The 22,267-nt window shown below is 42.4% G+C and overlaps 1 protein-coding gene across 6 annotated transcripts in view; it reads right to left on the reverse strand.

Annotated features, from left to right (window-relative positions):
* Positions 1-22,267, reverse strand: part of LOC147893182 (uncharacterized) — a 102,612-nt gene that overhangs the window by 53,032 nt on the left and 27,313 nt on the right. For all 6 annotated transcript variants that reach the window (XM_087386033.1, XM_087386030.1, XM_087386032.1 and 3 more), the window contains 3 exons: positions 5,653-5,709; positions 5,038-5,395; positions 4,385-4,891 (listed from right to left, as the gene is read on the reverse strand). In XM_087386033.1, coding sequence (XP_087242159.1) covers positions 4,385-4,891; positions 5,038-5,395; positions 5,653-5,709 — 922 coding nt within the window. The remainder of the gene's footprint in view (positions 1-4,384; positions 4,892-5,037; positions 5,396-5,652; positions 5,710-22,267) is intronic.

Raw genomic sequence — 22,267 nt, forward strand, 5'->3', positions numbered from 1 at the left:
AAAGTGAAACTTGTCTCATTTCTGAAGATGAAATACAAGCATTCTGCGTCTATGAGCAACTGTAAAGCCTATCAAAGGGGGACAAGGAGATATGTTATGATGGGTAATTGGTTGATTAAAAGGGAGATAGAGAGATCTGTTATGATGTGTAATTGGTTGATCATATAGTATTATCCACTTGGATCACGAGTAATACGTAGATTTCACTTGCATAAGTTTCAACCATTACAGTTATTAGAACAGGAAAGTAGCATTTTGATTTCATCTCGCCAAGGACTTTGGAATGGTGTATGTTCTGATGTCAACAAGGTAAAGGTAAAGCTCCTGGAATCTTCTAGCCTGCCTACCCCTGTATAGTCCTGCACATACGCTCTGGTTCTTGTCTATACTCCTATCACACCACAAATACCCTTCATGTTTGGTGTGAATACAATTTGTTTTCAGAATTAGCATCCGATCGAGTCCGTATCAGTTGTGATTCATGTATGAGCATCTGTTTCAGTGAAAACTGCTCTGGTTACCTCAGTTTTCTATAAGAAACATTTCTGCATGCTTCATAAGAGCTTCCTTCATGCAACCACTCTATCTTTGTATCAGAGCTTCATATATACTCTGGCTGAACATAGGAACATGCCCAATTCATTCTCTTTATGAAAAAGATAATGCAGTTTTAATAACCACAAAATGTCCATCATGCATAATAGGGATTAGCGAATATGGCATCCCCCACTACATCATCAGCGCCCAATAGTGAGTGAAGACCATAGTATTAAGCGTATGCTCTCACACATATCCACATACCCACACAGGCATGATCATCCAACTAGACGAGGTCTTCGTATTGAGTTTCTGGCAGCACTCCAGAGATGAAGGGAAGACTGACCCATGATAAAGGCTAGCACTAAGAGTGCCGTAATCCACATTCTCTTCATTCAATATATGATGACTGCCAGTGAGATGTATTTGTTGTTCTGAGCTAAGAACTCATGCACGCTTTCATGCAAAGTAGCTGTCCATACACCACTTGAATCATTCTGAGTTGAAAAACAGCATTTTCATCGTTTGATACCAGAGCCCCCCTGTTCCAACCTTCAGAGAAGTTCATTGCTGATTTTGCGAGGAATGATATATACCCTTTCCAAGCGTTCCTAAATGTTAGAAGCCCAAAACCTTGAACTTTTTAAGTGTTGTGTCCAGCCAGCAAGAAAAATTCCAGATCAGATTCTACCATGAGGAAGAAACAGAATCATGCAGGCAAGCGGTACAAACAATGTTATAGAAAGAACATCAAAGCTTACTGACACCATCTACACCCTTTGGAGCCACAAATAATGCAAATTATGATTACAAGTGGCTTGTGAAAGATATCACAAGGAGACAGGCCTACATAGTCACAAGTAAGGATACAAGACCCATAATGGTATGAAAAGATCAACATTATTTGAAAAGAGAAGTAATCAACCAATGGTTCTCCCCTCTTTACCTGTGCTCATGGCAATCTCATCTGAACTGTCACAAAGCCAAATCAACAAGTGAAGATTGGGTCTCTTGGACGCTGTCTGACATCAAATCAACAATCCTATCTTTGACAAGAAACTCACAAATGGCGCACCCTGCACCAGCTTTGTGAGCATAAGTATTGCAGTTTCATGGTTCCATGCATGACAATCCCAGTACTATCCTCATCGATAGCACCTGCTCACATAATTTCTTGGCTAGTTCTCATGGAATACTTAACTTTTAAAAGCTTTAAAGGTTGGTCTAATATGGGGTCAAGCTTACAGACAGTTCTACATCTTAAAACAGAGGTGCAGAATTTTTGCATTCAAAATTCAGCACTATGTTTACAAGCTTGACATTTATGCCATTCCCTTAATCCATCGACGATGTCATACTTGCCAACAGTAGCTGTACTATTATAATTCTAAGATCATTTTTTAATAGTCATCACACACAGTTCATACAAACTGAACGTTCATTGGTAGCTGAACCATCAACACCTATATCAAAAGAATACAGCTTCAAATTATTCCTCTAGATTTAAGGACAGTTCTGTGGCATATCTATTATCCTGAACTACCATTACTCTAACCCTACTTAGGAAGTTACATCCTGACTTACCATGCCCTCATGTACCTCCTCATCGGCCAGTGAACCATGCCATTGAGTTACGTCCACACAATGGTCCACCTACCAACCATCATATTGTCTTTTCTTAATAAAATCACAAGAAAAAAAGAGGCTTTACGGAGTTTCTTGAAAAAGGTCAAATCCAACCTATTCTTGCTACCAATTTTGTGTTCCTGTCCTATTGGTTGATAAGAAGAAGAAGTCTATCCCATTCTCCATCTCAGCGATGCAGCCTTGAATGAACACCTTTAACACAGGTATCCTTTGCCTCAAATGGATTGTCTCTTTCAACAGATGCTTCAGACTAAGTATTATTTCTTAAAACCCATCTAAATTTTGCTCTAATAGATGTGTATTCGAAAAGGTGATGAATACAAAACAGCATTTTGAAACAAGGTTCGGACATTATGGATGTCCCCGTTTGAGAAAAACAATGCATCAGCAACAATCATGACATTAATGGTATCTCGGGCCTTATCTTGACAGGTATGTCCTTGTCTACCTTGATGGATTTTAACCTTTAGCAAGATTCTGATCAAGCATCAAGAACAACTTAAAAAGGTATTTAAGCTTCTTCAAATAAATTCACTCTATGTCAGCCTAGAAAAGATTGAGTCTTTCTGCACATGATTGGATACTTGAAACATATGACGTCAAGAGATGGCATCCCCCTAGATTTGAGAAAATCAAGCCATCGAGGATTGGAAAACTCTCATACAGGCTCACACTCTCATTAACTAAGCATCAAGGATAGCTCCATGTTGTCAGAAACCTGAAAACTCTAGCTGAAACTGGAAGACATTATAGACCACCTACGGAGATGCTAGTATGCAAAAAGCCTTAGTCATTAAAACACAATTGAGTAGGCTTAGAATGAGAGAGGGTCAAAACAAAAATGATAATTTGAATCAGCTCAAAGATCTGATAGATCAACTAGCAATGCTTGGTGAGAAGATACCTCATCCACAGATAGTTGATCTTCTTCTCAACAGTCTTCCAAACTCATGGGACAACTGTGTCAGCACGCTCTTTTACAGAGAGCATCCTTCCACTTTAATCAGCTTTATGGTTACCTCATCAATGAGAATTTAGGTAATGGGATGATATAGCCTTTATGGCAAAAAATAAAAGAAAAAATCAGAAACCCCAATTCAGCCCTAAACCAAAGAAAAATTTTACTTCTGAGTGTCAAGATGATCAGCTTGAACAGAACAACACAGAGAAGAAAGCACCATGCTTTTACTGTGGGACGCTTGACCACTTTGCTTCCTAATTCAGAAGGAAAAGGCAGATATGGCTAAATGCAGGCCTAAATGTAATGGTAAAGACACTGCGAATGTAGCCATGTACCAGACTAGTAATGTTGAGAAAGCCTTTCTCAAAACCATAAAACTCTGGCCAAGCTGATGAGAAATGGATCGTTGACTCTGTAGCCTCCAATATCTTCACTCTGCACAAAGAGTGGTTCTCTCACAAAGAGAATAGTGAGAGTGACCATGTAGAACTAGGAAACTCCAGACTTCATCAAATCAAGAGTACAAGTAATATATAAATACGAATACTGAATAAAAATAATGGGACATACATGGTGTTGTATGTTCCAAGTTTAAGAAAAACCTTCTATCTGTTCGTGCCATTACTATACAAAACAAGAAGGTGGAATTTGATGAAGGGAGATGTCTCATTTGAGACAAGGACAACTAGTACCTTACAGAAAGGTAGACAATGCATTCTTTGGTAAATATCCTAATTTGAAGAGCTGAAATTTAACATAAGGCGTCCCTGAGGCGTATATGGTGGGGCTGATCTGAAATCCTGGATCCAACTACTAATTTGCATCAAGTATGGACTCTATATGACAGCCATAAGTGCATGATGAAACACTGAGGTTCCCCACATTGCACTATGGCTGAACCTGATGATGTCTACTACACTGAGGCAGGATTGCACTGATGCATAAATGTCCTCATAGTGAGGAATGATCTACTGATCGAAAACGAATTACCAAGCACGTGGATATGTGTTTTGTGAAAAGAAGTGACACTAAAAGCTAAATTTAAGACATCATGTATGCTTCCTCAACAGCAAACACACATTGACACAGACCCAAAAAACTGTAAGCAGCAACTTTCACAAGAATTGAATGCCATAATTACAAATTTCTGACTAGATACTGAGCATGAAGTACAAATAGCTCTACAATCTAATGGAATGTTTAGCCAATATGCTAATGTGATGTTTGTTTAATCCTCACCTGCTTTATTATCCGTGACAGGCACTGCCACTACGTTCAGGTTTTTCCCAGATATGTTGCTTGCATCAATATGAGAGTCTACACATGCAGAATCACAATGAGTCTCCTTGAGGACATCAAACAACCCAACATTTAGGCACTCTTCTTCTAAGGAGAAGTCATCAAGCCCCTCTGTCCAGTCCTCATCACATGCATCTTTATATGCCGAAGTTTCTAATGTAAAGGCATCAAGTCCACACAGTTCTCGCCCTCTTTTGAGCTCAAATGCAGCATCCAAAATCGCTCTTGGTCCACAATCCTGGCATGTATCTTTCATAACATCTGCAATGACCAGTGTCTCTGCTGTTGCCACAATGAGTCCAATGGCAGCCTCCACATCTTCAGCAATAAGCTTTGAACTGAGTTTGACTTTCTTGCCGCTTCTGATAGCTGAGACATTGTTCTCCGCTGGCCTCTTTAAAAGTGTCTGTGAGTTTCTCTTACCAAAACTTTTTATTTTTACATTGCCTGTATATTGAAATAACACTTTTTCAATACAATAAACACAAAGAGGTTGTACTCTGGTAAGAGATACATTAAGACTCAAAGGCCGGTCTATGGACTCTTTCCCCCTGTGTTTCTAATTTAAAAATGTAAGCACGAAAGGACTTCACCTTTGCACGATCTAATCTGGACTGGTGGGACGTACAGCTCAGTTGATGGCGTGCGCTGAGAAACAGGCAAAAAAGTGGCATTGCATTGATTGATAGTAGTTCTGCTTACATTGTGTGCCTCAGTAACTCCAGCACATGTAACAGTTTGGAAGATCCCTTGACACGCAGGATCCGACCCGGTACCACAATTAGTGGCCCCACCAATCATGGCACACAAATCATGTTGAGTAGTAAAATCTGGGCTTGGTGCATCTGTTGCTATAATCTGCTTACATCTCTCATTCTCAGAACTCCCTTGACGATAATCTGAAGCTACTGCTGTCTCTCTTGGAGAAAGTGACAGTTGCAAAACAAGTTTCTGCAGGACATGAAATGAGTGAATCATGACATGTGAAAATGCTAAGGTACTCCAATTGGAATCAAGGTCCATGCAGTCACATAAATAAATTCTACCTGAAACCTAAACAGAAAAATAATCTTCAGACGACCTGCTTGCTTCAAAAAACTGACCCCATTGAAATAGAGACTTTTTAAAAAGGTAAAAAAAAAGCAACCATGGAGAAAATAAGCATCTTGTATTAAGAAATACTGGTTATTTGGCTTCAAGAATGCCACCTTTGGTTGCGAATACAGAGATGGAGGCAGAGCATGTCCACTTTTTAGACTATAATCCTGAAAAGAGAACAATTAGACATTAATATGATGATATCCGAGTGATGGTATGTCATCTCAAATCAGCCTATATACACATCCAGCTAGTTCGTGAAAATATTTAGGCTATAGACACTTATTGTGAGTACAGAAAGCCTATATGGAACCTGCTAATAAAATGGAAAGGTGATTTTTTAAGTCAAAGAAGAGTTGTCCTCTTAAGCGAAAAGGTGTGCTGAAAACTGACTTTCCAGAAAGGACACATACCCAGGTGCTGTTTCATTCAAAATTCACCACATTCAGATAGGAACGTATTCCAATATGCATTCCCTAGTTCCTTGGCTGCCTGCCACATCCATAGTCAAAACCCAACATATAATTCCTTTGAATATTGCTGGATGCCAGGGTCTTCACTGTTAAGAGATCCAGAGAACTCTTTTTTTAAATGCTTCCCTCAAAGAAAGCTGAGGTGATCATTCAACATGTACTCTGTCTGCCTGATGCCACCCTCAATACAAGACAAAATCTATACTATCATGGACATCTATGTAGTGGGAGCTGCTGTTCCTGCAGCAATCCATACCAATCTTGTGTGGCAATCACCTGAACATCTTTTTGGTCTCATAGACTTTTTTTAAGATCTACACTAATAAAGCTCTCCATCTCTTTGCAATTGCAGGTGGGATTCTTCACACACCGTGGCAGAGATACATTGGTCCTCTCATCACAAATCTACTTCGTCACATGCACCCTTCCACTTGGGTGCAATGTGACACACTGGCTACATCGACAAGTGTGTAATAGTTCCCTAATAGGAGATTTTGTCGTATGCTGTGACCCCTTTGTGAGCCCTTGCCCAGGGACAGTCAGGCACAAGCTACGTAAGTCAGTCTCTAAGCCTTAGGTCAAGTCAGACAACCAGTCTTGTTCATGGGTACCCGCTGAAGAACAGTAAATAGTTAGTGTTTCCATCTTAGATTAGGTTAGTTCTAGGTCATAGCCTAGGATAGGAGCCCCAGAGGGGCCCTCAAAGGCTGACCAATGGACCAGAAAGGAAGAAAGAAAGACAATCTATTAACGTCCACTGGAGACCAAAAGGTCTATGGGACAACAAGAAACCCTCTAGTACATCTGCTTTAGGGAGGGCACATGGCAGCTCCCAAGGAGTGCAAAAAGCCACCCACATTATTTAGAATACCTACATTATAGTCTAGAAGAGTAAATAGCCATACATCAGTTTAAGACTAAGAGTCTTTTGGTTTTTATTTGAACTCTCTGATTAGTGCTACGCATTCACGGTAAACTGCCCATTTTCAATCCTTTCTGGCAGCCCTGACTTCAGCTAATTCAATTGCCTTAATCTTAAGTTGAGCTTGTGTAAGCTCCTCTGCTATCCATACTTTGGTGCCCTTCAACTTGTAAGATTGTCGAAGAAGCTTAATCCGCATATCTTTTGACTTCAGTGTAAGGATTGCATGACCTTTATAGTGCAAAATAGAAGCTGGCCTGGAGTCGTCATCATCCTGCTCATCCTCATCCACCCATTTAATGTTGGGCAAGCTTGCTTTGATCTTTGTCAATATTTCACTATATGTATAATGTGTCCTCCTCTTTGTACCAATCTTCTGGGAGTCCCCCTATTCTAATCTTCAGGGCATTATCACATCTAGCTTCGTGTTCTTTAATCTCTGCTTGAATACCTGACGTACATGCTTTGGTGTCCACTTCCACAATCACTTCCTTCTTAGCAGTTTGTACTTCAGTGTGAACAAGATCTTTGACTGTAGAGACTAGCTGTGGGGTAGGGGGGGAATCCTTACAAGATTTTACAGCCTCGTCAATCAATGCCTGCTTACCAAGCCCTTCTAGAATGTAAAGTCGAGCCTTTACTTCTGCCAGTTCCAATCGTAGTTCTCTCACTGCCTATTGCAGATAAAAGATCTGATCATGTTGCCCAAGGATGGGCCGTTTTGAGCCTTCTTGTTGGTAATTCCGTGCATATGGAGAGGGTGTCATGGCTGCAATTGTAGAGTACTGAGTCTTGATGGATGTTGTAGGAGTTGAGGGAGACTTGGAGGAGAGGGTAGGCCAGTAGTCCATAGTTGGCTGTTTGTTTGAACCCCCTAGCTTAACCTAACCCCCGGGTTGGGTTGGGAGTTTAGCCCAACTCGGGGTTAGGGTTAGTTAGTTGCTTCTGACAGGTACGGAGGGAGAGGTACGAATGGAGAGGTATGGCTTTTGCAGATGGGCGGTACGATATTGGCTACCTGCTAACGGGCTATATGGACGGGGGGACTGTACGGTACTGGCTGCCTACTGATGGACTGTACTGACAGGAGTACGGAGGACGAAGGTGCGGAGGTACCGACGAGGTGCAGAGTACGGACGAGGTACATAGTACGGACGGGGTACAGAGGTACGGACGGGGGGGAGAGAGAGAGAAGAAAGAAAGAAAGTCTATTAACATCCACTGGAGACCAAAAGGTCTATGGGACAGCAAGAAACTCTCTAGTAGATCTGCTTTAGGGAGGGCACATGGCAAACTGCAAAGCCTACCCACAAAACTCCCTGGCAAATGAGCCGAGGGGCTTTTATAGGCCAAGGAGACCAGAGAGAGACCAGAGATCTAAACAGATCCCTTGAGCACTAATTATGTATCCCAAATACTGGATTTCCAGCAACCCAAACTCACTTTTCTTTGCATTGAGGTATAGCTGGTTATCGCACAATAATTGTAAGGCACATCGCACATCCTTAATATGGTGCTCTGCTGGAGCGGAAAAGATAAGGATATCATCGAGAAAGATGAATAGACACTTCCCAATATAATCTGCAAATACGCGAGGCATCACCTTGTTGAACGTTGGTGGTACATTCTTCAGACCAAATGGCATGACGACGAACTCGTAATGAGCTCGCTCTGTCTGGAAAGCCGTCTTTGCAATGTCAACTGCTGCAAATATACGAACTTGGTGGTAGCCACGATTTTTGAAAAAAAAGAGAAGATTCAAGCTATCACCAATTGGGCTCAAAAGATCCTGTCCTTTGTGGGATTTTGTCAAGCCTATAGCTCACACATGGATGGATTCTCAACACATGCGGCCCCTCTTACAGAGCCCGATGACTGGTAATTTTCATTGCACTTAAAGTGATCATTCATGCTTAAGCCCTGTGGTGGGTGAGCAGTGGTTGGTAATTAGGGAGTAAATACACGCAAACAGAGAGTTCAAGTTACAGGCCATGACTTACAACAGTTGGCCATGACAGCACCGGTTATGAAGGTCACCTCTTGGGATGATCCATTACATACACTAGCAATATCGCCATAGGGGTAGTTTTACAGCAAGAGGATAGGCCCGTGGCATATTATAGCAAAAAGCTCAACGATGCCAAAAAGAACTATTCAGTTTATGATAGAGAGCTCCTTCGTGTCATCCAGGCATTAAAACATTGGAAGCCTTTCCTATACGGACGGACTTTCACGGTCAAGATAGATCACTAAGCCCTTAAGTGGCTTCAGACAATGCCTAGTTTACAATGGAGTGATCGGCAGCAACGGTGGAGCTAGATATTCTAGCAATTTGGGAGAATGATAGAGTACGTCCCCGGCAAAAACAACCTGTTGCCAACGCTCTAAGTCGAAAAGGTTCAATCCAGACCATGGAGAAGGCCACTGTGCTCGAAATCAAAGTAAAGGATCTTGATAGCATGAAGGCACAGTATGCAGAGTTAGCAAAGTTTGGCACACAGTTCCAGTTAGCCACAACGCTTACTCCACGCCATTACTCATTAGAGGATGGTTGGCTTTTCTATAAGAAAAGATTGTGTGTACTCAAAGACAAACGGCAGTTGCTTCTCCATGAAGCCATTAAGCCCTCGACAGTGGCCACAGAGGTATCAACAGTACTTTGGAGAAGTTAGAGCACTATTTCTATTGGCCAAAGATGCGGAAGAATGTATACAGCTATGTTCAGAATTGTCAGATAGTATTATTGTATGCTTATTCCCTACAAACAGACGGCCAACATTGAAGATGTAGCTCGTTTGTTCATAAAGTATTGATATCCCATTGGAGGGTGGCCAAGGACCATCACATCCGACAAAGACTCCAAATTCACTTCTAATTTTTTGCGAGCCTTGTTTGATAATTTTGGTACTAAGCTGCAGATGTCCAGCGCTTTCCACCTGCAATTAAATGGAGAGATGAAAAAGTATAATGGTATGGTGTTTGATATTTTAAAATCATATTGTCATGATGCTCAACGAAAGTGGGAGCAGTTTCTTTCGCTTGTGCAGGCGATTTTTAAAGATACCTATTCCTCAAGCATTAGTCACACATAGTATGAAGCAGCGCTTGGACGACGGTTTACATCACTCCTCACTCGGATGGTGTCTCCATCTCTTGAAGCCAACAAAACTACCAAATCAATGGCAGAGATTACAGAGACCGTAAAAATCCGCATCGCCAAAGTTCAAGCGTCGTACACGCGCCAGGCTAACAATTCCATATGAGATGTCGAATATAAAGAGGGTCAATGGGTGTATTTGCACATTATCAAGCAAAGATTGAAGCGGGTGGGCAAGCGATGCCCTAAGCTGTCTTTTAGGAGCTTCAGACCATTCCCCATCATTCAAAAGATCAATGATGTCTCAATGAAGTTACGTCTTCCGGACAGTTGGACTATGCACAATGTGTTCCATGTAGCTTGGTTGAAGCCATATTTTGGACCTCCGCTTACAGAGATTTCCGACGAGCAGCGACCTGAAGTTCTTGATGAAGCCTAAGTTTTGCAACCAGAGCAAGCAAATCCTTCTTCATAAATTCAAGCATGGGTCAGGACACATGATCCAGGAGTTTAACACCAAGTTCCATAATCGAGATACACATGAAGCAATGTGGTTGGACAAAGACTTTTTCCAAGAGTTTCCAAAAATTTTGGCGGACTACTTGGAAGCAATGAACCTACCGCCAAGTTAAGAAGAAGAGAATGTCACATGCACCCCTGCACTTGGGTGCAATGTGACACACTGGCTACATTGACAAGTGTGTAATAGTTCCCTAATAGGAGATTTTGTCATATGATGTGACCCCTTAGTAAGCCCTTGTCTAGGGACAGCAGTCAGGCACAAGCTACATAAGTTAGTCTCTAAGCCTTAGGTCAAGTTAGACAGTCAGTCTTGTTCACTAGTATCCACTAAAGAACCGTAGGTAGTTAGTGTTTCCATCTTAGGTTAAATTAGGTCTAGGTCATAGCCTAGGATATGACCAGAGGGACCCCCAAAGGCTGACCAATGTTCCAGAGGGAAGCCAGAAACGCAGCCTGCAAAGGCTGCCCACAAAACTCCCTAGCAAATGAGCCAAGGAGGGGCTTTTATAGGCCAAGGAGACCAACAACCAGTCGGCTACAGCCTGGCTGAGCCTGGCTGGTTGGCTAGCTCCTTGGTCCCTATAAAAGGCCCTTTCTGCCCTCTCTTTTTCTCATTCAGTCCTCCCTCCTTCAGCACTCCTACAGCTCCACTCCAGCCCCTTTTGAACAACCTGACACCTCCAAAAAATGGCCTCTGACCAGCCTCAGCTCTTGGCCTCAGTTCAGCCCTCCTGGCAGGTGTTCACGCAGCGCATCAGACGGGGAGTCGGATCAGCAAACAGAGTAAGGTTTGGGGTTCTGTTTCAGCAGCTCTTTTCAGTTATCTTTTACAGTTTGCATAGCTCCCTTCTCAGCTCTATATTTCAGTCATCTCTCAGCTCTCTTTTAGGATCTATCACTCCTTGCTTTCACTCTCTCACTCACGCAGTAACCCTGCATTCTGGTGGACAGCACAAGCCTCTTCCTTGCCTTGCAAAAGTGCTCTATATTGTCAATGTGGACAGCATCAAGGTCTCGGTATTGGTCGGCATTGCCTCTCACGTCTTTGGGTCTGCTATACGTGCGCACAATGTACTCTTCACAAGCGCGTTTCTGTGCTCTCTCGAAGAGTGTTATTTGTATTTCTCAGTTCTCCAAGTATAAAGCAAATTCTCCCCCGATTGGGGGAGGGGGCCCTTAGTGGGTACAGGGACCTAATCGGTTGTCGACTCCATTCTCTCTCTACCCTTATCTCCTTTCTCTCTCTATGGTGCATAACGCTAATTCCTCGCTAAAAGTTTAAAGAAGATCTTGCTGTGATTACATGATCAAATTACTGTTGCATGTTACAAAAAGATATTGTTGCATTCCTGACAAGCTTGGAATGTAAGCATCCAATTCATAAGCCCACCAACCCTATGAACTCCAAAATATAAGACCACTATGAGTAGCCATGTTATGGCCAAGCTCCATGGAAACTTTAAAGGGAAGCCAAACCAAGAGAAATCGCTTAAGGGCCAAATGAAAGGAAGGGTCAATGCAAGGCAAGTGTCACATCACCATAGACCATCGTTTAACAGTATGTTCTATCTTGAAGGAGGTCAAGATTGCAGACCAAAGGTTTTCTACTGTTATGCGGAGCAAGGAGGCTTTTGAATCATAGCAAGTGTGTGCTTATGTTTGGTCCACATGTTATGGGTATCCCATAAAGCATTATGTCTAGCAAGAGGGGTGACACAAGAGTAAATCCTATGCCTAGTAGCTCTTTCGACCTGGTTTGACGAACTTGAGGCATGGGTAATGCAACACAGTCGGACATGTCACAATCTATGACATATCTGTTTCCTAAAACCTTATGCTTATGGATGGATGAGGGTGTGCCCTTTCGATGGGACATGTCCCATGAGGCACAACTCTTCACAAGAGCTACAACGTTCCAAAGAGGCATACACATATAAAGAGGGCACTTCCATTTGTAACATTGTAATGTAGCCTCTCATTCAAGGTCGTCCAAGAGGTACACACCTCTTCGTGCACACAACCAGCATAGACTTTTTCATGACTTTTTCATGTGTGGCTCTTCACTATCTATATAATAGGGTCCTTTGGTATCGATCATACACTTCATACAGTTAAGCAATACATATATTCTTGTTCTCTGCTATCTGTAGGAAAGGGGGTAGGGGCAGATTAAAGAAAGGGAATAGAATTGGCAGAAGGGAGAGAGAGGAAGGGGGAGAAGGAGTGAGAAGTGAGAGAAATGGGTAGAGGAGAGGAAGAGAGAGGAAAGGGAAAGGGAAAGAGAGAGAGAGAGAGAGTAGGAAGCAAGTAGGAGAAAGAAGGGCAGGAGATAGGATAAGATGTCCCATCAAAAAATATGTACAAAGGATGGCGAGGCGGACTTATACAGTCCCCTCCAATACATCCTCTTTTTGCGACTCTCTATACCTAAACATTTCCTAGCCAAATTAGCTCCAACCCTCACCAACTTGGCCTTCATTACAATCCATCCCTCCTCAAAAATAATGTTGTCCTCAAAATCGTAGGTAATGGTTAGGCACCAAGGCCACCTGCTGTAAAAATAGCATATTCCATCGTGAATGCCGCCAAGATCAAAAGGAAATATTCCTTTGTCTTGGGTGTTGTAGCACCTCCAGGGTCATGGAGGTGGTAGTCCATCCTCACATGCTCATCATCACAAAGCTCCATAATCACATAAGTTTCAGATGTCCCCATGGTTTTTGTTCTGTGCACCCCATTGTGCTTTGCTGCCCACTTTTCTCCACATGGGAAGCATCAATTGCTTTGCCATATACCCCACATGGTAGCTTCCATGGGCGCTTCAATGATCTATCTTTGCATTGCATCTCTAGTTATGCTGTCCTTGCCCAATGTCAAGAACTGAAAGTCAACTTCATTATGGCTGCTGTATTTGGACTCAAACAGCTCCATAACATTCCATGCATCTAGAATTCTCGCATATGAGACAACATAGGACTCTGATACTTGGATGCTAGTAGCACACATATCTTTCAGATGTCTTCGAAAGATAATGTCTGTGCTGAAACATGGTGCATCTAGCCTCCAACGGCCAAATAATCTAAGAGAGACAAATCAGGCCCACTAGGAGTCATGTGAGCATGGCCCCACAATCTTTTCTTGTCACCGGATACATTAAAGTCCAACCCCCTTACAACAAAATAATCAAACACATTGTTTGAACCTGTTTTGGTAGAACAAGGAGGGGTGTTGGATGAAACAAGAAAATGTCAGATCCTGTTTGACCTCCATTTGCTTCAGGCTGAAAAGGGTTAGCTGTCCATTACCGTTGTAGTAAGAAGACAGCACAAACATGCACATTCCCCAAAAGCTATCAGCCATGTGCAATCCAAAGTGCATGTGCTGAACCATAGTCTTGCGTACGCATGCCTTATTGAATGCAACTGAGCACCATAGAGCAAGTCATCTCTACCATAATCCTCAATACCACTAGATCCAATCAAGGATTCTAGCGAGTACCCCTTCTTTCTTGAAGGTAAGGCATAAACTTGCATATGTTGATGTTCAAAATATGATGCAACCAAATCTGTAACGTAATCACCATTCACTGGCTACATGCTTCTCTTGCAATCATTCTTTTCCAAGTGGGTCCTTCAAGCTCAATTAGTATAGCAGACCCTTCAAGAAAAGGTGGGAGCTCAAACAAAACATAACTATTATAGTTTTGTGGCAACTCTGATGCTTGCTCTATAGTCTCAGTAGAGGCAAAGGCAACATGCAAAGCACTACTAAGTGGGAGCTGTCTGAGCAAGGTCATCACACTTACAGTCTCCTTATATGTCGAAACAGGTGCATGCCTTTGCTCTATGATGATACAAAAAACACATTCTGACTTTGGTTCTATCTTGAACCCGAGCTCTTCTGCTTCAAGCTCAATGGGTCGATGAATTGCAAATCTGTCTCTGCTTAAGCTCTCCATATAGGGCACATTTCCCAAGATTGATATCATTGCACGATTTTCAGTCACCTGATAAATTAGTTTCCATAAATCCTCACTGTGAATGGATTGAAATAGTGGCATGCACATAAGGCTGTGTAATGCATTACCCCTTGAAAATAATTGCATCAAAATTTTAAGTTCCATAGCCATGATGCTCAAACCTGAAAGTACAATGAACCCATTTCTATCCAGGCTTGAAAGTTTGTATATCAAGGAACCATTCATTTCAACAGCATGATTCCAATGTATGATTGCCTTTTGCATGTGGCCATGAAGGAGCTGGCAAACATATGACTGATCTCCCTGTGATACCAACATCTATGGACCTTCATTGTTGAGCATGCAGTATAAAGAAGCATATTGCTCTAATGATAAATATGCTAAAATTTGTGGTCCAAAAACCTCAATATCACACTATCTTAGGACTGCAATCATAACAGTTAAGTCTCGGGGCTTGTCTTGCTAGCTTACGTCTGCAATTTGCTGGACAAAGAACCTTTTTATCTGAATTTCAAGCTCATAGGCTAGTGATATCTGCATGTTACTAGTTGTCAACCTTGATAAACTATAATCAACAGTCCTCGCATCACCCACATAGTTTTGTTCAGCCTCATCATGTGCACATGGATTGCTTTTGCAAGTGCCACCCCAAGGCAGCAATATTTATCACGTGCTATATGCAGCACAAGGACACCCTTTCGAAGCTCTGCCCTTGCATTTACAGCAATCCTCTGAGATGCCCTTGTTCTCATCATGTAGAGTAAAACACCTAGATATACTCACCTAGTAAGCAGAAATGAAGGGCATCACTTATGGAGCCACATTCCCCACTTTCATGCTCTTGAATATGTTGTGATGCAGCTTCAAGATTAAAATTGTCATGCATATCTTGTTCTTGCTGCACAAGCTGGTCCTTGTCATTATGTGTAAGTTTACTTTGGCATCCTTTGCTATCATTTACTTGGTCTCCTATACTTTCCTTCTTTATGGAGACCATACAATGCTCGATACTCACCTCCCCAAATACTTTGTCCTAAAAGTTTACATGCCTAAAAGTATCAAGTGTGCGTGCATCCAAATCCTTACCTTGCTGGTCAACATCTACATCTTGATTTCTATCACAGATTTGCTCATCATTGTTTAGGGCTCATCATCTATTTTTTCACCCATCACGCCTGCTTCATTGTTATTGTCATGTAGCCTTGTTCCCTCTCTGCTTAAAGGTGTTTCTTCTTTTAAGGTGCTGAACTTCCAAGGCATCATCTGGAACAATGTATTAATAGGTCCTGCAAACTGGCACCTTCCATGGCTTTGAAGCAATAATTTGGCTGTGTACTAGGGAGACGCATAGCATGGATGAGCTGCATTACCAACATTGGCATAAGTGCATTCCTCTCAAATGTTGGGCGTCTATTTTTATAGGCTTGCTTAGCCTTTGTCATAACTCCTCTAGGCATCATAGCTCCAACAACAGGTGGCTGCTCTATTGCAATTGTATCTCCACATTTAGAATAGAATGACATCTTTGTCAATTCTAATGGCTAAATATGCAAGGTACAACGACCATCGTATATATCCCGACCTTGCAAGTTGTTTCGTGCTTGCAATGTGAAAAGCCTCTCTTTCTTTCCTCTTTTTTCTTTTTTTTTTCTTTTTTAGGGGGGGGGGGAGGAGGGGAAGGGTTCCTAGGTCACCTAGGACAATTAGGACACCAATAACCTAAGATTGCTAAGACAATTAGGTTGTTGGGTTACTCTAACCTAACCCAACCTAAAACTTATGGCTGCCAATGTAAATCATGGTAGAGGAGGTCTGGCGGACATCAAGATCTGCAAGTAACTTACGAAGCCAAACACACTCTACACTAGTTGTGAAGGCTGCCTTGTACTCAACTTCACAACTCGAAGTAGCAATTATAAGCTTCTTTTTGCTGAACCAAGAAACGCATGAGGAGCCAAGCATCAAACAATTGACACTGTGAGACACCCTCGTGTCATAAACAACCTGCTCAATCATTGTCCGTGAACGCATGCATGCAAATCCAATGAAGATTGATCACCATAGGACAGTCCCAAATGCTGTGTAATGGAAGACCCACTTCACTACGTGCCAATGCTGTGTGTTGGGCTTGTGCATGTACCTGCTTAACTAGAAAACGGCATACTGCAAATCAGGCTGAGTATGACATCGGTAAATAAGCCAAATCCACAGCCTGCTGATAAAGAGTGGCATCAAATGAGGCACTCACATCTTAGGGGAGAAACAGAAGCCAAGTTCCAATGGAGTAGAAACAGGCGTCCAATCTTCGAATAGGAAGCGCTTTAAGAGCTGTCCAATATTTTTGAATTGACTCATCATTATGCCCAGCTCAACTTTAGCAAACTGGATGCCCAATCATAGTGCAACCTACCCATATCTAACATTGCAAATGATTTCTGCAAATCTGCCTTGAAATTTGCAATTCTCTGTGAGTGGGACGCAATGATAACCATGTCATCCACACAAAGAATTTAAATCAGAAATTCTGATTCAGTCTTCCGGACATAAAGAGTGGCCTTTATAAGGCTGCTTTGAAACCGAAGGCATAGCAAAAAAGAATGTCCGTGGTGCCTACTTCGAACCAAATAGAGGGCCTCTGTCAGCCAGCATACATGAATTTCAAAACCTGCAACGTCAAATCTTGGATGCTAAGTGACATAAATCCCCATGAAGGAAAGCGGTCTTGGTGTCCAACTAGTGGACCTCCCAACGCCTGTGAGATCCAATGGCAATAACGCATCGAATGGTCATAATGCCATGTTGCTGGGCATAGCCTTTCGCAAAAACAATGCATGCTCTGTAGCGGTAAACACTGCCATTAGCTTTCCACTTCAATTCGTAGACCCACCTAGTACCTATGGCACGCTTGCTTGTTGGCAAGTCACACAACTCCCATGTGCCATTTGCATGAATGAAATCAAGTTCAGCCCTCATGGCATCCATCCATTCTCTGTTATCAAATGCATCCTTATGACAAAGAGGTTCCTCATTACAGGCAGTAGCAATCAAAGCAACATGAAGCAAATTGCCATACATTTTTCTTTGTGCACCTCTGGTGTGAGCAGCCAAGGGCTCAGCTTGCTTACTATCTTGTAGAAAGAAAGAAAGAAAGAAATTTTATTAGAGTCTTCGGAAGACCAATGGGTCTATGATACTAAAAGAAAACCTAATTCAAATCCCAGTAAGGGTGGAGCTACTAAAATGAGCATCATCACTTTTCTGATATCTAATGACAGCCTGCTCCTCATCAACTGCCTGATCAATTGCATGATCATTGAGAGGCTACAAATCAGGCTGAACATTGGCACAACAGGAGGAGGCTTTTAATGGCTGGAAGCATTTGGAGGTGTACCCTGCAAAGTGTCGTCTTAATTTATGGACAGGGTGGAGTCAAATACATAAGAGGATTCTACCAATTGAAACGTACAAAAGAATAAAACAACCATAGTCACGGGCGACGGCACATGGAATGTCCACCTAGCCAGCCTCCAGAGAGAACAACACGTAAGATCATGTACACAATTTTTTCTGCATGTTTTCTCCAAGGACTGGTTGGTAGCAGCAGACACGTGGCTAGAGCAGGTACATGGCTGTAGCATGTGCAGCAGGCAAGACCATGTTGGTATTTTGAAGAAATATGAAATCGATTTTTTTAGACACAACCATAATAGTTTGCAAGGGATGAAATCGATTCACTTCAAACAATAGCTTCTAGACAAGAACGATGTAATACTAATGCCCGAATCGATTTTGGAAATAACACAAGAACTCATAGATATATTACAATGCAACTGTTGCGAGAGAAGCTAGCAAATCTATTAAGGAAATCGACTAAGAACTAGGCTCGGCCCCCAGGCTTGTTGCTTATTACAAAAAAAAGATGCAAATCTACATCTCTGGCATAGAAACGACCAAGAAGACTTAAAACACCGATTTCCTCAAAACTAATATCATGAGCATCCAGAAATTGTAGAACTAGAACCAAGTGGCCAACTTAAGGAATCACTACTATTCTCTTTGATGAAACTGCCCCAGAGTGCATACATTGATGTCGCCTTGACTTGTGATCACCACTAGAAGAGATTCCTCCGCTTAAGTTGATTCAACCATTTATTGCCATGTAAATTCCCGCATAGAATGGACCACTCATCTCCTAGAAGCACTACGATGTTGCCTTGCATGAAATTCACCCCCTTGAATAAGGTTTCCCTCAAAAAATTATTCCAGCATCCCCCCTCAAGCTGAGAAGGGAACATAGGAGAAAAACGATTTCTGAAAGACAACACAAGCTGAAAGAAGCTTCCAACACAAAGCCAATAACTGTCAAAGAAATGAAATTTGTCCACACGAGAAAGAAAGAAAGAAAGTTTATTCTAGTCTACTAAAGACCGATGGGTCTATGAGACTCATAGAAAACCTGATACAATGAACAAGAGGGTGGAGCTACTAAGCGAGCATCCTCACCCATGCTAGAAAAATGTGTAGGACATAGTCAATGTCATCATCATCAATGTCACCATAGTAATAGTCCTCACTGGCATCATCATCATCATAACATATACAATCTAATCCGATACATACAATGCAGCACACACATGGCATGACACGTCAAGGTACACCCGGTGACGAACCAGACAGTGCAAGCAAGAAGCCCATGATAGATCATTGTCTATTGTCTGGAGGAGTAGTCCGTTGTGTCCTCTTGGTAGCATCTCTACGCATGACAAGCGCCACAGTTAGCATTGTCAGCCGTATCCTAGGTTTAAACATAGATGATGTCAGCTAGCGTGATCTGTGCACCTATCCTCTATCGAAAGTGCCGCGTCTCGGTCTCAAGGTCTCTGCCTCTCCTCTGTGTATGGTGACGTCTCAGCCTGCTCTTGCACTGCATGGACGAAGTGTGATGTCTCTAGTGGGAAGTAGCAAATCGCTATGAAGAGATCTCGACTAGTCGTGTCGTGACTCGTAATTGGATCCAAGGAACCTAGAGTGTGGGTCCTCTTGTCAACTGAGATCGCCCCAATGAGAGATGATCTATATAGAACCGCCACTTCTCCTGAACTGCGTACTCCTCCTATCTCCCTTGTCTCCTCCCTGTAGCTGACTCCCGATTGTATCCGTTGTGAAGGGACGCTCTGGGCCCTGATGTGTCTCTGTGTAGCGTCATGTGTAGGACTCTGAAACATTCCCAAGCTCTGACCATACGGTACCATTACGTTCCAAATGGTGCAAGCAAGGGTTTAACAGTTTGGTGATTTCCAATACTCACTTATGGCACGAGAGATTGGGGCATCTAAAGGACATGGTGGTAGATCTCCCACCCATGCATGCAATTACAAAACACGTATGTAAGGGCTGCTTATTGGGAAAAATTCATTGCTTCTCATTTCCAAAAGATGGGACTACTGGTGCATCCATCAAATTGCAACTAGTACATAGTGATGTATGCAGGCTGATGCCGACATATTGTTTGGGGGACTTATACTATTCTACTTTTGTAGATGACTTTACCAGGTTTACTTGGATTTTTCCCATGAAAGCCAAGTCAGATGTCTTCTCGTGCTTCAAGCATTTTCTTTCATTAGCAAAGAAGGAGGTTGGGGAAAAACTCTTGACCCTTTGCACTGATAGGGGGTGGTGAATACTTCTCCCGAGAGTTTTCTAAAAGTAGAACATCTACAGAAATGGGCAGGTGCATGCTTAAGGGGAAGTCTTTGCCTAATAAATTGTTATGTGTGCCAACTATGTGCTTAACTGAGCACCCACTCGAGCATTGAAGACCATGACCCCTTATGAAGTATGGATGGACCGCAAGCTTGTAATTTCTCACATGTGGGTGTTTGGATCTCTTGCATATGCACATTTACCCTCTCAACTGAGGCATAAGCTGGCTGCATTATAAGGCCATCAAATGCATTTTCATTGGCTGCAACTCACAAAGCAAAGGATACAGGTTGTTTCAGCCTAGCATAGACAAGGTCATTGTTAGTAGAGATGTGGTTTTTGCTGAGAATGTAGTTTTACCTTGGTTGGATTGTAAAAAACAGCCATTGGTGTTATACTCTAGTCGAGGTAACATGACCTTGGAAGGGTCAGTCGACATTTTTCATTAGAGGACCGGTTTATATTGTATATTGTTGTGATGTATGTAAATGGTCAAAGGAATCAATGTCTAAGGTCCTTGGTGAGGGTGACGAGCATAGACTAGGTGAATCTAAGGTTGAGGACCTAGGTGCACCTAAATGTGTGAAGCGCCAAGGGGCAAATGGAAGAGAGGTAAAAGGTTGCATGCTAGGGGCCTACAGGTTTTGACATGTGGCATCTAGATTCACCTAGGGATATAAGGGCTCTAGAGAAAGCATACAGAAAAAATTGTGCAGCACACACTGCATAGTGGAGTATCCTTGGGGATTTCCTTTGTCATCAGTCTGGTGGTTCTGCAAGTTTTTTGCGTGGGTGTCTCCTGTGGTGTGCTGCATCAACAATTTGCATGCAAGTTGTGGGATTGGAATTCCAGTCGTCGTTTGGACGCAAGTTGTGGGATTGGAATTCGAGGTCGCGGGGATGTGGCGGTGTGGTCTCACGGTGCACAAAATTAAGCGCCTCGACCATAGTAGCCTGACCAGGATTTTGCTTTGCGTGGTCGACTCACTAAGGTGTGGTGCCTATTAATCGGGATCTGGATGACACCCAACCGGTCTTGCTTATGTGCGGGTTGACGCATAGGCTTGAGTTATGGATTGAAGCGCCTAAGCGTGGGCCAACCATGAGCAAAGCATAGGACACAAGCTAGTGTGGTAGCCAAAGGGGGACGCATATCCACAAATATGGACAGCTGTCCCAGAGTCTAATGGATTTGGAGCTTGTTGCAGAGACTATAATCGATATGATAGCAAGCAGAGTTAGTCTTGAACATCGTCGCCTAAAGGTTCTCCAAAACGGGGTGTATTCTGTACAAAGTTGAATCGAGAGTATAATTGGCACAAATTGGGAAATGATAGTGTTTTCAAACTCAGAGTACCGTGTTGTACTGGTAGAAGTACAAGATTTTAGTCCTTTCTTTATGCACTGACTTTCCTCTCACTACGATCTTATTGAGTAGCGGACAATGTCAAGTTAGCATGGATTTGGTGGTCCAATTTTCAGGATCTTCGCTTCCATTCCCGTGGGCAAGAGATCATGGTCAAGACAAAGTAACCAAGGGGCTTCCTTTGTTTATTTAAATCTCAGCTTGTCTGTGTTGTGAAATATTAGAGTTCCTTTTATTGTAGCAATAGTTTTTTTTCACTTACTTAGGGTTGCAGGAAATTCCCTAGTATAGGAATGGTGTTGGTGATTTGAAGCTTACAATTTTGCAGTTTGATATATGCCTATATAGCGGAAATTTTGGGAGTGTGTTATTTGCTTGAAGATTTCAGTTTGATTAGTGTGAGTGCTTTATTTAAAAAATAAAACAAAACACTTTTAGACCTAACACCATATGGATAAAGGCAAAGCTATAGCGATGGAGGTTGAAGAAGAGGCCTCAAGGGTGGATCCCATAGAATCGAGAGTCTAGCCGACACAGCAGGTGTCGCACCCAACGGCCCACACTATCAGGTAAGGATTGCTTTGTTAGAGGATGCCTTACAGCAGATTCTGGCTCAGCAACTGCAAGCAAACTACTTAGGACAATCCGAACTTAGAAAGACGG

The sequence above is a fragment of the Dipteris shenzhenensis genome, chromosome 15 (assembly GCF_047967505.1).
Source record: "Dipteris shenzhenensis isolate YYH24624 ecotype China chromosome 15, Dip_SZ_1.0, whole genome shotgun sequence".
In the NCBI taxonomy this organism is placed as follows: domain Eukaryota; kingdom Viridiplantae; phylum Streptophyta; class Polypodiopsida; order Gleicheniales; family Dipteridaceae; genus Dipteris; species Dipteris shenzhenensis.